At 32.5% G+C, this 17,605-nt stretch overlaps 1 protein-coding gene across 1 annotated transcript in view; it reads left to right on the top strand.

Moving 5' to 3' along the window:
- Positions 1 to 10,454: 10,454 nt before the first annotated feature.
- Positions 10,455 to 17,605, top strand: part of LOC107446956 (uncharacterized) — a 26,225-nt gene continuing 19,074 nt past the window's right edge. Inside the window, exons 1-4 of the mRNA XM_087162195.1 lie at positions 10,455 to 11,611; positions 12,934 to 13,063; positions 14,132 to 14,268; positions 17,419 to 17,543. Coding sequence (XP_087018321.1) covers positions 11,340 to 11,611; positions 12,934 to 13,063; positions 14,132 to 14,268; positions 17,419 to 17,543 — 664 coding nt within the window. The 5' untranslated portion in view covers positions 10,455 to 11,339. The remainder of the gene's footprint in view (positions 11,612 to 12,933; positions 13,064 to 14,131; positions 14,269 to 17,418; positions 17,544 to 17,605) is intronic.

Raw genomic sequence — 17,605 nt, 5'->3', positions numbered from 1 at the left:
GTAGCCAATCTGATAAATTTTTTTCAAGACATATTACAAACCCCTCTAACATTGTAAAATTAGTTGATTTTAAACGTATTATAACCACTGTTCTTTAAGGAAAAAAAAAACTAAAGTTTCTCATTTTAACAAAGATGCCAACTTCATGTCATCATTCACCCCGGAATACATGGTTTCATCAAGTAATGAAATTTGGTTAACGAACCAATTGCGCATTCAAGTCCTGGTGCTTCTCGGAGAATTTCGACTCGTCATCAACTTCATCGTCAAGCCTTCATGGCAGTCTTCAGTTGGAGCATTCGTAGCACGTGAGTGGCTTTGTTCTTATTTGTTCGCCAAGGTTCTTGATCATCAGCCAATCTGTCTCGCCGTCCTCTGGAGCTCTGCGACTATGTCACCCCAACGATGTGCCCCTGGTGGGAAGCGGCGGATCGAAAGGTCGGTGCGGCAACCCCCACAGCTCCGTGATCCCTCAATGAGTCATTACAGTATCGAAGAAATCAATCAGCGAATTGCTACTCGTGCTGCTCTTCTTAATCTAGTGAAGGAGAATAATGTCTTTAACCCGGAGACACTCACCTCTTACGAGCAGGAACTCATCGACTTAGAGCAAGCAAGGAGTCTACGGTGTCCTGTGGAACCTGAATCGACCACGCCCATGGAAGCGGAAAAGTCAAATCTGCCTGAAAAGACGACGGAACCCACAGTAACTGTTTCTTCCTGCGAGCCTCAACTAGAAATTACCCAAATCGAGCCACCTACTGAGATAAGTGTAGAAGAGGAGCCTCTTCCTAAAGTTTCCTCCCCCGAAAGACCGAGGAAGAGAAAAAAGAAAAGCCAAAATGCCAGCGGAAACCAGGAAACCATTTCTACCCGTCTTGAGCCAACACCTGAGATCACTTCATCCAAACTAGAATTGACGGAGCCTTCCACACCGACCAAGAACATTTACCTCCCGAGAAAACCTAAATTTCTCGTGCGAGGCCTTACAGTAGACATCCGAACGGAAGATCTTCGGAAAGATATAGAGGACAATGGTCGACGACCCTTCAAGATAGAGCAACTAAGAAAGAGGCATAACAACGGATACAAGCTCCTCCCCCTTTTTCTAGTGATACTCCATGACTTCCCAGAACATCGGGACTTTATTTCCACAAAGAATCTGCTATCCTTTCCAGTCCTAATCGAGAAATTTAATGGAGGGCGTTACGCCATCCAATGCAACAAGTACCAGAAATTTGGACATACACAGAAAACATGCTCAAGTGATCCAGCCTGCATGAAATGTGCAGGAGCACATTTTACCTACAAGTGCGTGAAGCCTCTCTCCCTTCCGGCCACATGCATCAATTGTCAAGGCGATCACCCGGCCTGTTTTACGGGCTGTGGTGCTCGGCCGATGCGAAATCATCGCAACTTCACGCGTAGACCACAAGATGCCCCCAGCAGTGCAGTGAAGTTCCTAAGGATCATCAAAGAACTTCAGGAACTTTTGAAAGACGAGAAAATCATCGCATTACTCATCTCCCTGCTCCCAGCCCTAAAGACGTAGATAAGGAGCCTCACCATCAAGCCTGCGCTACATCTTTCATGATGCCTTTCATTATTTTATCGCATTTCAGGTTCTTTTCCGAACCACCAATACAACTTTCCTACGCTTGTCCCTTTAGGATATTTCATGATGAATGGGATAAGGGCCATTTAGGCCTCAGATGCCCAGTTCTAAAACAACGAACGAAAGAAAGATGCCAACTTGCACCGTACATCAAATATATATTCTAAGGTGGTAGTTTATCAATTGTGATTCTCGGTTTAATAAATTAAATTTAGTAGATTTTCATGCACCACTATTTCTAAATAATTAGTAGGCTTATATATCCACCACTTTATTGTACATAGGTCATGTTATACCTCTTAAAAAGCAAGCAAAAATAGTCACATATTTGCAAAATTCACTTTCTAGATGTTTACCGTTTTTTTTTTAATTATTTGGCGTGTCGGGAGCAGTTGGCATCTCTGAATATAGCCTTTTTTCTTGGAACAAAAGCGCAGTATATCAAAATTGTGCACCAAAGGGAAAGAGAATGTTCTAATGTGTTCTTTTACATTAAATAAATTGAGATTTTTTGGTCTGTTTTTTTTCTTCAAAAATCTGTGCTTTAAGGGGTTAATTAGTATAACCGGACTAGTTACACTGCACCAGAGAGGGTTAAACTAAGTTGATAACCACTGATGTGAGTAATGCTTTACTTTAAAAAAAATATTGTGAATGCATAATTTAAAATCAAAATATAAGGTTTAAGATATATTTGTAAATACAAATAAATGTCTTTACATCATAAAGGAAAATATATATATATAAAAAAAATAATTAAGCTACCAGTTTTCTTCCTTCCAGATAAAGGTGGCTAACGCCGTGAGAAAATAAAAGTTTTTAAATTTCCATACTGATAAAATATTTCAGAACACGTGCTTTATCATTCCATTTCCAATTTATTGTTCTGAGAACAGAAATATACATTTTTTAATAACTGGAAAAGTAAAGAGGTGGGTTTTCAAAAGCTCTTTCAGATACTTTGCTTCAGTTTTTAAAGTGCTGATCAGCTTACTCAAGATTAAAAGTTTTTAATGAGACATTAGGGTTTATCATATTTATTTTAATGAAATGATAAATTAGCCCGAAAGCCAGCAACTTATTATTTGGATAATACTTCTTTTCATTCAACATTCACCAGCAACATTTTTGGCTAGTGAATACTTCAAATAACGAAAAATTTCAATGGACTGAACTGTTTCCTTCAAGAAAATTTAAACTATATATAAAATGCATTTTAGTTAATAAATTGGTATTGTGTAAAATTTAAAATATGATATTTCTTATATTAATACCTCTGCTATTGTGGTTCCAATGAAATAGTGACAAATGGCAGTGACTGTGTTTATTTCAATGTATTTATTCGATTAATCAATTTTTTTTAATAAAATATAGTATAAATTAATCGATTGCATATTTTTAATACATAATCAATATAATTCGTTTTTAGTAAAATTTATAGATATAAATTTTTAATGTAATCGATTAAAATAATTAATCGTTATGCTTAGTAGTCATTTTTATGTTAAGTAATGATTTTTAATAACCAATGTATGAAGCAGAGATGCCAACTTGCTCCAAACAGCAAACATATACTTTAAAGTGGTATTTATCAATTGTGATTCTTGGTTTAATAAATTCAATTTAATAGATTTTTATCAACCACTATTTCTTAATAATTCGTAAGGTTATAAAATTCACCACTGTACGGTACATATGATATAGAGAAACTGCAAGGAAAGATTTATGATTATGTAGAATGGTGCTCAAAACTTCCGATTATTGATTAGAGAGCATAATGCATACCTGTCAATTCTTCCGGAAGATGTTTTTTTCATATTTAAAGTGGTAGCAATACTCATGTTACTCCAATTAACTTTTTGAATTATAATGATAATTATAAATGAGTTTGACCACCACTACATATAAATAATTACAATAAATATATAAAAGCATAATAATCCTTGTGCAAGCGAATTTCAACGGGATCAAAATATAAATATATTTTTGAGTCAGATTGTTTTTCGTTTATTGTTTTACAACCACTCTGAAAATCCGTTCTCGGAAAGAGTAAAAGTTGGCAGGTATGATAATGATCTAGTACTTTTTAACCAAGTGATACAAAGCTACCTACTTAGCTCTAGTCATTAACTCTCCGCGTACGGCTCAGTTTTTATACTTTCCTTTAAGTTACTTTTAGTTTAGTATTTTTCATTTTAAGTAATTTTTTCACCACTTAATATCAAAAATTATAAGTAAGATATGAAATGCAACGTTAAAGCATCAATCTACTGGTTACTATATTAAAAAGTAGGCGTTACTATCTTCCTTCCTTGGCACTCGGCAGATCCATATCTTTCATAAATGTTTATCGCGCACGGTGGATACGCTTAAACGGGGAAATGGCGGGAGCCGTATTGAAATCAGGGGAAAAATTTCTTCGCCCGCAATTTTCACGTAACTCGTAGTGGGGGACGAAACAGATAACCCGCTCAAATCGCGTGAGCCGTACGCGGAGGGTTAACAACAGACTGACTTGGTCGGATTAAGTGAAAAATGTTAAAAATAAAGCCAAAATGCTGCAACGTTGAAACTACAGTCCATCATGTATAGTGAAAAATTGAGCTTGAAACTAAAGAGGTTACTGTACGCCTCCATGATAAGAACGATCATGACCTATGCCTCGTCAGCATGGTGTAACGTATCAGAACGTGAGCTTGGGAAACTCACAGCAACGCAGAACTGGATCTTGAGAAGACTAACTGGCGCAGAGCGGTATCAAAGAAATGTAGACATTCACTCGGACTTAGAGATGGACAGTTTCGAACATCACTGTCACAAGCAAAATCGTAACTTTTTTAACACGTTCAAGCGGGGAAAAGAGAAAATACTGGTAGAAGAACTATTTCAATATTAGATAATATTCGGGAGGAGTTAATCTATTCTTAACAATAATAATTCACTGTAAGGAAATTTTTCACGGCGAAGAAGCAATTCAATATAAAAGTTGCATCCGTTAAAAACAATTGGTAGTTATGAATTTTTAATATTCCCGGAAAAAACTAAAAAAATTAAATTTATTGTTACCAGTTTTTACTCCAGTGCGCTGCCAAGAAGAGATTATCTAGCGTGACCCACCGGTGGGTCACCTCGGCGTGAACGTGTTAAGAAGACTTTAGACCAGCGTTTCCCAACGTGGGGCCCACGCCCCACCGGGGGGCAATTTGGTTGTAAAAGGGGGCAATTCAAAAATGGACTCAACATGAGTTTAAACTTTTTGTTCTGGACCATTTAAATACAATGCGAGATTTCGGTGACAAAATCGAAAGAAAAAAGCAAATTCTTAAATAATTGCGGTCAATAAATATTATGTGACTTAGGGATTTTTAAGGTGACAAACCTGAAATGAAGTATCTGTTTACAGTCGATGGTAAAGCATTTGTGAGTTATTTAGCCAATATCTTTGAAAAACTGAATATATTAAATAAGAAACTTCAAAGGAGCAAATAAAACTCTTGTTGATGCTAAAGCGAAGATATTTGGCTTCATTACCCTTATTGAGTTATGTCAGAAATATATTAATAACAAAAACTTTGAACAGTTTCATTGGCTCCAAAAATGTGAAGTAAATGATACCGCTTTACTTGTTATTGTCTATCATCTGAAAATTCTATCGGCTAATTTAAAAGAAAGATATTCTGATTTAAAACAAATTTATTTTCCAACATGGATGTTGCAGTCCATGTTAGTGGATTTGCCGGATATATCAAATTTATCAAGAACTAATAGAAATGCAAAATGATTAGTCAGCTAAAACTTTATTTAATATGAAAGGAGTGATGTCATGGCTTCGTGAGGAAACAAAAAACAAATACCCAAATTCAATCAAATGTTCAGGAAAACTATTGTTATCGATTCCATCTTCATATTTAGCTGAATGTGGATTTAGTGCTGTAAATGATTTTAGTGGTAAAAAAAAGAAATCGTCTGGATATAACACAACGGGGAGACTTGAGACTGAAGCTAACCAAATTGGAACCTAAGATAAAATCTACGAGCAGCCAGCATCAAGGGCAAGAATCTCACTAAATTAAAGTATTAAATTATTATAGAAAAATCTTTATTAAAATTATTTCGAATTTGAATTTTTCATTATATGTTCTGAAAATTTACTTATTTTGTTTCGCTAACAGTTTCCTAAGTTTCTTAAGTGAACATTTCGATTTTCTAATATTAAAAATTATGTAAAATTATGTTCAGGGGGTATGAAGATTTTAGAAAGGCTTAGGTGGGGTATGGTTCAAAAAAGGTTGGGAAACACTGTTCTAAAGTATTCGTTGACTTCTTAAAAACCCGATTACTGACATGGCAGAACCGCCTTCCAAAAAACTTTGTATTTTGTCAAAGAAAAAGATATTAAGAGATTCTCAAAGAAGAAGAAGGGCCCTTCTTCATAACGTCTGTGGAACGTCAAAGAAGGATGGAACATGACCGAATTTCGACAAGCAATTCTAGAGCCCAGGAAGTATCAGAGAAACGTCAAAGAAGATTAGAAGAGGTTTTCAGCTATTGGCCAATGATGATTTCGAAAGCAACTTTTGTGTGCTTTTACAATTTCTGAGGCTATAAAAAAAAAAAAAAAAAAAAAAAAAAAAAAACTCCCCCTGAAAGTTATATTATAGGTTAGGTTACCATAGGCATTAGGTTACCATAGCAAAGTTACATCTTCAAACATCCTCAAGAGCTATAACACATCTGCAGCAGAACTGGATATGAAGTCAAAATTGCAGGACAGGAACGCTTTAATTGTCCACTAATCTTCAGATTTCCTGCTATGTTTTAAAAAACTTTATTTGTGAAAACCCTTAGCGTGGCGGACAGATGGCCGCCTTTGGCGGCTAGTTAAAAATATTTTTTTTTACCTTTGCTATACTCTCTTGTCTTAAGTTTTCCTTGCAAATGAGATCTTCCAGTCCACTACTCTCTGATGGCTGATCAGACAAAGCACGATTGACAGCTAGATCCTCCACTAAGTATTTTTTCAATTTCTATGGAACATCAGCTCGCTTAGCTGTTGTCACAAATTTAACATGGTTTTCATCTAAATACAATCCAATGTCAATCAAACATTTTGTAGTTTTAGCACTTAATCGTACTTTAGTCACATATGAGTCTTTCATTGTCTTAATAAGGCGAGGGAGAATCATCAAACGATCAGATGAAACTGTCAAAATTACAAAGGTACCGAATTATCTCATGATTAGTGATTATTATCACTGTTATAATGTTTTTAAAATGTTAAGACCACTAAAACCACTTAAAAATGTGTTGACCACTTTGTGGTCAACATCGCAAATAGATTTTTTTTAACTTGTAGAGCAGAATTTTTTTACTAAATTTATTTATTTACTTTTAAATATTTTAAACTGGGATCTTTCAGAACAATATTACTGGGGATTATTTTCCTTCTTTTGGGGATTACAACCCTTTATCCAGCAAAAATGTCCCTAAATATACTGTGAAAATGTTCCTAAACTTTTTTTCATGTCTAATGTTTTTGAAGTTTGATATGTTTAAAGAAATATCAAAATTTTTTGAAATTTCAAATGAACAAATTTTGACACCAGGCTAAATGACTAAGAATGTTATCAAAGATATTCAGAAATAAAGTCAACTTCAATTAAGTTCTTAAAACCATAATTTCCGGTAAATCGTTTCAGTATAAGCGCAACAATTACTAAATGAATGGCTTAAATACCGTCTATTTTGGTTTTATAGGCTAAAAATATTTTTTTTACCAAAAATAGCATTACCATACAGAATAATAGAATTGCCAGAATTTTTTTCTCGGTGTACAGCTCTGATCAACACTACGGAATAACGAACTACACTTAAAGTCATAAGTAAAATAATAATAATAATAATATAACTGAAATATTTTCATTTTTTTAATGTTCTTCATGGTGCCTGTACATTATTAAATTAAAAGGACACATTAGACAAAATAGTACCCACAGAAGTGCTTGCATTAGTATATTTGGTCCAATTAAGAAGCTGTACCAATTACCATAATTCCATCCTTACTAATTATCAAAATTCCAATTATAGGGTGTAGCGTCAATTCGCCTAAGCAAAAATTTACCTTGGCCGCAACTCGTTACAAGTATACAATTTGTCGTGGGAATCAACGCAAATCACGCGTTGAAAAATAGTGTGCTTGAAAAAAAAAACATATGAAAGTCATTCAATATTATGACAGAAAAGAAAACAAGAGGTTAAGCTTTTATCCATTTCACTGAAATATTCTATACTCTACTAAAGAAATTAAGCATAAATATTTTATACATCATATAACAAAGAAATTAAATCTAGAAGTATTAAACGGTAAAAAAGTGCATTTTGCAATAATTTAATCACATACCTAATTTTCATGAGCAATTTAACAAATTGGTTCGTTTGAAAACTATAGAAACATAACACAATAACTATTGACATAATTTTTTATGAGACCTAATTTCATATAAGAGTAGAATAATAGCAGATTTGATAAAAAGAAAAATAAATCTTGGTTTTAGTTCATTATGTTTGCTCTTATTTTTCAATCTGTTGCAACACGCTATAGAAAGGTACTATGATGTTTTGTGGAGCAACAAACGACTACTACAGAATGGAAATAAAATATTTTCGTATTTTCTTTTTCTTCTCATATTCATTTCAGTCTTTGAATTATTAATTTTAAAAGAAACGATTATAAAATACAAATCGTTTTAACTACATAAAAAGGAAAGTTTTTTTTATCTATTGCGGCACACTATATGATACATAAAATCGAGGTGGCAAAATACGCATTTGGCTTATTCAAACGAGGCTGAGGATTTCAAATTTTTTGTGGGTAGATTTTAGGCAAGTATTCCAGTCAATTGTTAACTAAAATTGCCTTAATTACTATAATAATTGCAAGCTTAAAAACTGAATGAAAATTGTGTAAAATGAATTTCAACAACCCTACTTTTGGAAGTTGCTGCTAATTTGTATATACGTTTAAATTAAATTAAAATATGTTTTACATTGCAAATAAAAAGCAATCGCTGTATTATTTGTTGTGAAGAGCTACAAACGTTATTTATAATAGAATGTTAGAACATGCTATAATAATAGCGTTTGCAACGCTTCACTTCAATGAATATAGCACTTATTACTAATTAGCAATTTAAAACATGTTTCAATAGATTAATTCAATGAGTGTACTTCATCAATATTATTAAAAATGCATTTAACTGTCATGTACAGTGGCAAAAAAAATCGACCCCCTTTAAATAACTTTTGATTTAAAGATTAATTCTGATTTTTACGTTCAGTACTCAATCTTAATGATTCGAGATTGTAACCTCAGACAAGCTAATTAATTTGTGCAGATAATATTTTAAATTGCTAAATCAGACACAAAAAGGTACTTTCAAATCTTCATTTCAAATCTTCCGCCATTTTAGAACCGCTGTACTAATGTAAAAAATTCACCTCAAACATGAAAAAAGTGATGTCCCAACTCAGTCGTTCCATGTTTAGTAGGTAGATAAATGCTGGTTAATTTTAGATAATCAGTAAAAAGGAACACGTTTATGTAAAACTAGTTTGTCTTCAAAATATGATTTCTACGCCAAAATTAATGCAACATAAATTTTTATATAAAAATCATCCTTTATTTTTTGGTAGATTTTTTCCTTTCAATTTTGCTATATGAAAAAATTAAATATAGATTAAGGAAGGCATAAGGGAATGGAATATGGGTTATTATTGACATGGATATTAACACCAATCACTATTTGCCTTTAGTAATAATAATCAGATTAATCGGGATGATAACAGTGAAAGGGTTTACTCTAGCCGGGTATTTCCAACAATATTTTTTTTCTTTTAAAGTGAAGGGTTTGTGGGGATTCAATTTATCGACTATGTCAACTTTGTTCTAATCTTGCAAATAATAAGGGGATTCGACTATGTCAACTTTCATCTGCCAAAAGGTACCTCATGATAGAATGAAGTTAACATGTCTTATATACTAGTGATTTGGTATTTTTTTAATATTTATAGTGGTTGTTACCCCACGTTACTTCCCTTCCAGAATTTTATCTGGGATAGAATTCGATGAACGATTACCACTAGTTGATCCATGCTGTTTATTTATTTATATTATTTTTGCTCAATATGTTTTTTTTTTTTTCATTTTTTTGCTTATAGCATTTCTCTCATTTTTTTTCCATATTGTTTATTACCGGGAGACTTTATTTATTTCACCGGATTTTTTCTTCTGTGAGCAATTTATATTAAGCAAATCAACTGTTTAATGTGGACCATCCATCAGGTTAGCGAGTTCATATCACGTCCGGGTCACCATTGTTGGGAATGTTTTTAAGGACCATGTCAACCTTCATCTATCAAAATTGACAAGTTCTTATCACGTCCGGGTCACCAATGTGGGGATTCAATTTATCGACTATGTCAACTTTCATCACCAAACGGTACCACATGATAGAATCAAGTAAACATGTCTTATAGTGGTTTGATATTTTTTTAATATTTATAGTGGTAGTTGCGCCACAGGTTATTGCCCTGCATGCATTATTTCACTGTTCTATAAAATATTTGTGTTTCTTATAAAATTGGTTCAATAAGCATTTAAAAATGAAATATTTGCTTCATGTTAAAGGCACTTGAATTGCACATTTTTTTATTTTCTGTCACAAAATAGTTTCGAAAGAAATTAAACTAAAATAACTCGGAAAATAAATTTTGATTTGTTAGTGGAGCTGCCCTTTATTTTTTAGAAAGATTTTATTCCTAAAATACCCTGATACCTGTATTGTTATAATAATCACCATCTATTGTTAATAATAACCAATTAAAAACACCGTAAAAAATGGATAGTCAAATTTCACGAATGTTTTTTTGTTTTTGACGAAACCGTCTCTTGGCATATACTCAGTACGAACATTTTGTCAAAGTGAAAAAATAACTATAGTCACGTTTTCAAGAAAACGAATTTCTTCAAAAGTAAAGAAATACTATTTTATACGTTGTTTCCCCTAAAAGAAAACTAGAGCCTAATGTATTTAACTTTTCGAACAATCACTTTATCAAAGTCATTATGTAGGTGGAACAAAGTCGCACTAACAGCAAAAGAACAGAGACATATTAGCCCCCTGCCCGTTGTGGGAATCGAACCCGGATTCTTCCTGATACGAGGCTAACTCATTGATCACCATACCGCCAAATCCGCACGTTTTATCAGTTTATTTTCAATTGTTTAGTCTTCATCCTAGTTTTGTCATTCTAGTTAATAATCTCCCATAATGCACTACGATGATGTTTCGAACTGAAGAAATATTTTCGACATTTAATTTAGAGTTCACGTTTTTACACAAATCAGGTAATTTTGTGACGAAATGATTCTCGAAATTAACAAAATTCAACTTAATTGCTGAATTGTCAAAATTGAGTTTCATTTCTGAGAATGTGGAATTAATATTTCAAAGAAAAATATTGATGAACAAAGCATATAATCCACTTACGATAAACTCAAGAGCCACTTCCTAAAACGGGACAAACCAGCAACCCTTTCGTGGCCTGAAAGGGGATAATTTTCTAAAACCATCTCAAACGGGAATGCCTTGAATGGCACTCAAACTACAACAAATACTAATAAGATTATTTTCTTTTCCCTTATAGGAATTAAAATTTTTCAACAATGATAAGAAAAAGAAAAGATGGTTTCGTCAATTATGGATTAGATGCATTGCGGAATTCAATGGTTACTGGCATTCCGCAAATAATCGATGCTACCAACACTCCGAATAAAATTCTTCGTCTTTTAGTACTCGTATCTTGTTTGGCGGGGTTCATGTACCAATCTTCAGATTTCATGGATCTTTATTGGCAGTACAAAACAATAACAGATGTTAAGGTGCAAACAACAAAAGTAGCGGAACTGCCTTCGATCACCGTGTGTAACTTAAATGGGTATGAATTTTTTAACTTAAAATATAAGCACTTTTATATAAAACTGAATTTTAATCTAATGCCATTGCAAAATATTATAAATAGCTTATTCAAATGAATATGCATGTTTAATTCATTTAGAACAATTTGAAATCATGCAATGGGAATCATTCCATTTTAATAAAAAATAGTATTTATTTAATCTAAGACACCTGTTATTTTTCATAGCTTTTCTTAAAATCGCCATCTGTTTAAAAATTGAGTAGCAAATTGAAAACTTCAGAGCGCATTTTCTAAAAAGTACTTCGCTTTGGGAGAATGTATGAAAGCGTACATTTCTATTTCCTGTTGTTTATTTTTATTCATTTTTTCAAATCATTTGTTCTCTATGGAACATTCAATATAAGTTTACACTTATAATACTGAAGCATTAAAACTAAATTAATTAATTACTTGGAATCTCTTGCGTTCATCTGGTATGATACACCAAACAATTTTCAAAATATTTTAGATTATTTATCATTACAAATCTTTTTGAAATTTTATTTAACCAGGAATATATCATTGGTTTCTTCCTAAAAAGAGAGAAAAAAATAAATGTGAAAGTACAATGAATGTTGAATAACATTCCTTTTTGCCTGATCAAATTTAAGTGCGTAAATTTAGTAATGAATTGAAAAAAGTCGTTGATGGTACAGCTGGATTTACTTAATTCTAAGTAAATTAGGGCCTTGATTCTTCGCTAGAAGGGGAAAGCTTTCCTTAATTAAATTTACTTAGAAGCCTGATAAAGGGCTTGTATTGCCATCTTATTATCTTTCTAAAATTTCAATGACCCTAAGTCCTCGACTCTAAGAATGGTGTAAAGTTGAACGTATTTTTAAATATACAGAAGAACAACCAATAGAGAATTTTAAATTATTTGTGCCCTAATTAATATCGTAGTATTTAAAATTTTGGGTTTCCTGTTAATTTACAAAAATGATCTAAAATAGTTATATCGCGTAGTGGTAGTAATTTCTTTTGTAGTACAATACCATTAGCTCTACGAACTCTGTTTAGGCTTAAGAAATACGAACACAATAATCATTTTTCCTATTAGATTAACATTCACTTCAACAAACATCTTGCGTCCCAGTTCAAGCAACTATTTACTTCTTATTAACAGAAAAATGCTTCGCAGTTTATCGCAGGGTTAAACAAATTTTTTATGTTTAATTTGTGACAATTATTTGTCTCCTTTTACTGTACTATATATATATAATTTTATATAATTGCTTTTTCGAATTTTTTGTTCTGTTCGAATATGCATTTGTGCGCTTACTTTATGTATTTTTACTCAGTTTATACGGAAGTCGAATTTGTAACGACTCAAGATTTATGGCAAACTGTTTCAAATCAAGAATTGATCAGCGGTCGTGTGCATGCTTTGGAGAAAGATTCTGCAACAATGGTGTACCTGAAGTTATACAAGTATGCGGTATTTTTTAATAGGCTTAATAAATTCACCTCATTTAATAGCTTTAAAACTTTACTTAGATTTTAGTTAGTTTATTGATTCTGTTTATAGATTTTTATTTTATTTTTAGTTTGTTAAAAACATATTGAAAAATTACAATATTTTGATATGTTTATACGCTTAGCCCGTGAACCTAAGTTACGGATAAAGGACACAATTTATACGAATTTAAAAGTTTTAAATGCGTTCTTCTACTAATACATAGAGATGCTACTTTCTTCAAAAGATAAGTAAATGATATGCAACATTGCATATATATATATATATATATATATATATATATATACAACAAAATAAATAATATAATCTTTTAACCGGAAAATAAAAGATATAATCTTTTCATCAGCCCACACGATTATATCCGCAAAAAAGAGTGCTTTCTGATATTGTATCAATATAGCCAAAGCAAAATATATGAATATAATAGTGTGAGGAGCACTCCAAAAACTTTTTGCAAAAGTTACAACAAGTAAAATAGAACACAATAAGTAAAAATAAGACGTAAAAACAGAAAATAAAATAAAAATAAAAAAAAAAATAAAAAAAATAAAAATAAATAATTTTTTTTATTTTTATTTTATTTTATTTTCTGTTTTTGCGGATTATTTTTACTTATTGTGTTCTATTTTATTTGTTGTAATTTTTATAATTTTGTATTGTGTTTTTGGAGTGCTCCTAACACTATTGTATTCATATATTTTGCTTTGGCTACATTGATACAATATCAGAAAGCACTCTTTTTTGCGGATATAATCGTGTGGGCTGATTAAAAGATTATATCTTTTATTTTCCGGTTTTTTTTAAATAAATTTCATCCCTTTTTTTTTCTAATCAGTTGTTTGTTTGTTCGTTTTTTTCATTATTATTCCCCCCCCCCTTTTCATATGTCTATAATTTTTTTTAATTGGTCTGCTTCGTATCAGTTTACAACACAAAATCAATGTGGCTTTATTACATTGGGATTCAACTTTCTAGTGAACAAGGCAAATTTAGTTGAAATATGTACCGTGTGTATTTTTCAGTGCGTTCATATGAAAATATACGATGATATCAAAGAAATGAAATATGAAGATTATAGAATGTTGTTACAAAAGCGTGAAGAGTTTATCAGTAACTGTCGCCTTATCAAGCTAGACGAAAAAAAAATTTTTGATTGCGAGTAAGTATTTCATACTCTCATATTAAAAGTTATTCTGAAAGCATTATCTCTCTTAAAATACCAATAGTTTTCACGCTAAATAAATAAACTTCGATTGAATGCAATAATCAAGAACAATTAAATTTTATTAACAAAACATACTTATTAAATAAAGAGCAATTTTCATTTAAAAAAATTCTAATATACATCTGATTCCCAAATTTCACTTAATATAGTACGTATTTCATATTTGTGACATCTTCTGGTAATTTTAAAATATTTTTTCCCGAATTGCGTACTAAGACAAACTAATCTTCGATGTCTTCTCAGTGAAAAACATTGGGAAAGTTGGGTAGCATCGCCCCATAGCATAAATTATGACAAACCATAAACATTTCTCTTTTTTTTCAATGGGAAATGATTTACTTTGATTTAAATACCATTGGGAAAAGTTTCTGTCAACTGTGTTTTTTTTAAGTTTCTTTACTTTTTTTTATTTATGCTACGACAAAGTTATGTTTTACATATGACTTTATTGGAAATATTAATCCATGTACAATGTTCAGCTTTAAGTGGACATGAACAAGGAGTAAAAAGGAACAAAATTACATTTACAAACAAAGAAAACACGTGACAAACGCATATTAACACAAGAAGAACACAAAAATAAAATTAAAGTAAAAAAATATATATATACAAGGGAAGAATGAGGAGTAGTCTTTACAGAGAGTTCATGTGATCTCTGGCATCCCAGTAAAGTTTACAGAGGTCACCCCTCTCTTGAGATTCTTTGTCCAGTAAAGAGCATACAAGAAAGTGATCTGAGTTCATGATTCCCGAATTGCAGATTTGGCACTCACTAGATGGAAGGATACCTATTCTGTTGAGGTGATCTGCCGAGCAGTCATGGCCTGTTGAGAGTCTGAAGTTTGCCACAGCCTTCTTACGAGGACTGCGACAAAATTTCTTCCAACTGTTTTGGATGTTAGCCCAGGGTTTTCCGGAGGATTTTACTGCTCGATCGCGCTTTAGGTCGGTCATAAGTTTCTCGAAGAAAAAAATTTTAAGGGAGTCTGGTGGAATTGGTTTATTACATTGTGGTTCGAGTCTCCCTTTCTTGGCTAGTTGGTCTGCCTTTTCATTGCCATTGATTCCCACCGGCGCAGGGATCTACTGGAACATAATAATTTTGTTGGCATTCTCGAGAAAAATCAAATTATCTCTAATTTCTGAAACAGTCTGAGTATCTGAATCATGGTTTATGGCAACTGCCTGAACAGCTGCCTTAGAGTAGACAAGGGTTACTGCTTTAGTGAAGAAATTGATCATATTCTTAAGGTTTTCCAGGGCTAGTGATATAGCGAAGATCTCTGCATCAAATTTTGACATATTGTATCCCACAGGGGCTCTATGAGAAAAGAGTTTACTGTGTACTCCTGCTCCGGTGCTGTCTTGTATTTTTGAGCTGTCAGTATACACTCTCGTCCATTCTGGTTCAGGGTATTGCTCTTGTGGCATGCATAATGCATTTATTTTTAGTACTGTGTCAGGTATGTTTTTCTTACCCAAATCATTGATATCTAGTTGGTGCCTGACATCTATAAATTTGAGAGGGTTTGTTATGTTCTTGTTACAGATAATTGGCTCTTCTTCTTGGAAATCATGCAGTAATTTTTCACTGACCTCTAGAGGAGAAAATGGGTCTTCATGGAACTTGGTTTACATTCATTCATCCATTGCGCTCTATGGGAGACTTTCATTTTAACATAAGTGCCAACTGCTTGTTTTTTAATTTCAGTGGTAATTGGTGAATTAAAAGTATAGTATTGTAGGGCTATAATTGGGGTTGTCTTCACTGCTCCCGTGATAATTCGGAGAGCGTTGTTTTAGGCTCTTTTCAAAGAGTCGAGCTTTCCTTGTGTGTTAGAAATTAGCACCACACTTCCGTGTTTGATAATTGGTTTGATATAGGTGTTATAGGTTTTATTTAGAGTGTGTTGTGAGCTTCCCCATTTGGCACCGGCTAGTCTTTTCAGAATTGAAGTTCTCTTTTCCACTTTGTCTATAATAGTATTGATATGATTGGGAAAGCTTAACTTTTTATCCAGTACTACACCTAGATATGTGGTAATGTTGCTTTTTTGAAGCTTACCATCATCTATTTTCAAATCAAAGTCTGGATTAACACGCCTTAGAGAGTAGAATTGGTAAACGGTTTTATTTTTGTTGATAATCATGTTATTCTCTTTGGACCAAGACTGCAAGACCTCGAGAGCTTTATTCATAACGCCTTCAAGATTATTCCTTTGGTCTTCATATACTTGGGAGTTTTCTGCTTCAATCCGAATGACAACATCATCTGCGAACACGCATACGTTAATACCTTCTATACTTGTTAGCTTGTCTACCAAATCGTATTATATATATATATATGTATATATATGAACTAAACTAAACTCAGCGGCGCGACAGCCCATAGAGGGCCAAGACCTACTGTGCCCATCTCAGTTTTCTTGACCTTGGGCTCTGGGGTGCGGGAGCAGATGTTCCGGTCAGGTGGTCAGCCGAACGCGGAACCCCCAGTGTTTAGTTCCCAAGTATGCTTGGTACTCATTTATCGACCCACTGAAGGGATGAAAGGCTGAGTCAACCTTGCCAGTTTATATATTTATATATATACTGTGCAATTTATATATATATATATATATATATACTGTGCAATTTATATATATATATATATATATATATATATATATATATATATATATATATATATATATATATATATATATATATATATATATATATATATATATATATATATATATATATATATATATATATATATAGATATAGATAGATAGATAGATAGATAGATAGATAGATAGATATAAATTAAAATTTATGCCCGAGATTCCAGATTGCAACAATTGATCATTACTTGTACTCTTTATAGGGGACTTATCTATCGTGCTCCTTAAGTCTAAATATTGAAGCTTGTCTATTTTGTCCCTTGCGATCATGACTGCATCGGACAAACTAAGCTAACAAATCGGTTGATATTTACTTTTTATGTATTTTTGAAGTAAATGAAATCTATGCAATGTATGCACTATATTCAATGTTGAACACAAATTTCAAAATGTTTGACTATCAATATTAATATTTCAGTTTAAGTTACTATCAGCACGTACGCTGTCCAAGTTCATATAGCGGGGTGGTTGAAGGCTGCTACACCCTTAATACAATAATCGGATGGCCAGAAAAGAAACCTATGACAATTCCCACAGAAGGAAGTAAGTTAGTTAAAGCTCTTAAAATTTAATAGGCGTGTTCCTAATAATTTTATAAACACGCG

Source organism: Parasteatoda tepidariorum, chromosome 4, assembly GCF_982258835.1.
Source record: "Parasteatoda tepidariorum strain Cologne lab strain chromosome 4, Ptep-v5.0, whole genome shotgun sequence".
Classification (NCBI taxonomy): Eukaryota; Metazoa; Arthropoda; class Arachnida; order Araneae; family Theridiidae; genus Parasteatoda; species Parasteatoda tepidariorum.
This window is presented reverse-complemented; position numbering and strand designations above follow the sequence as displayed.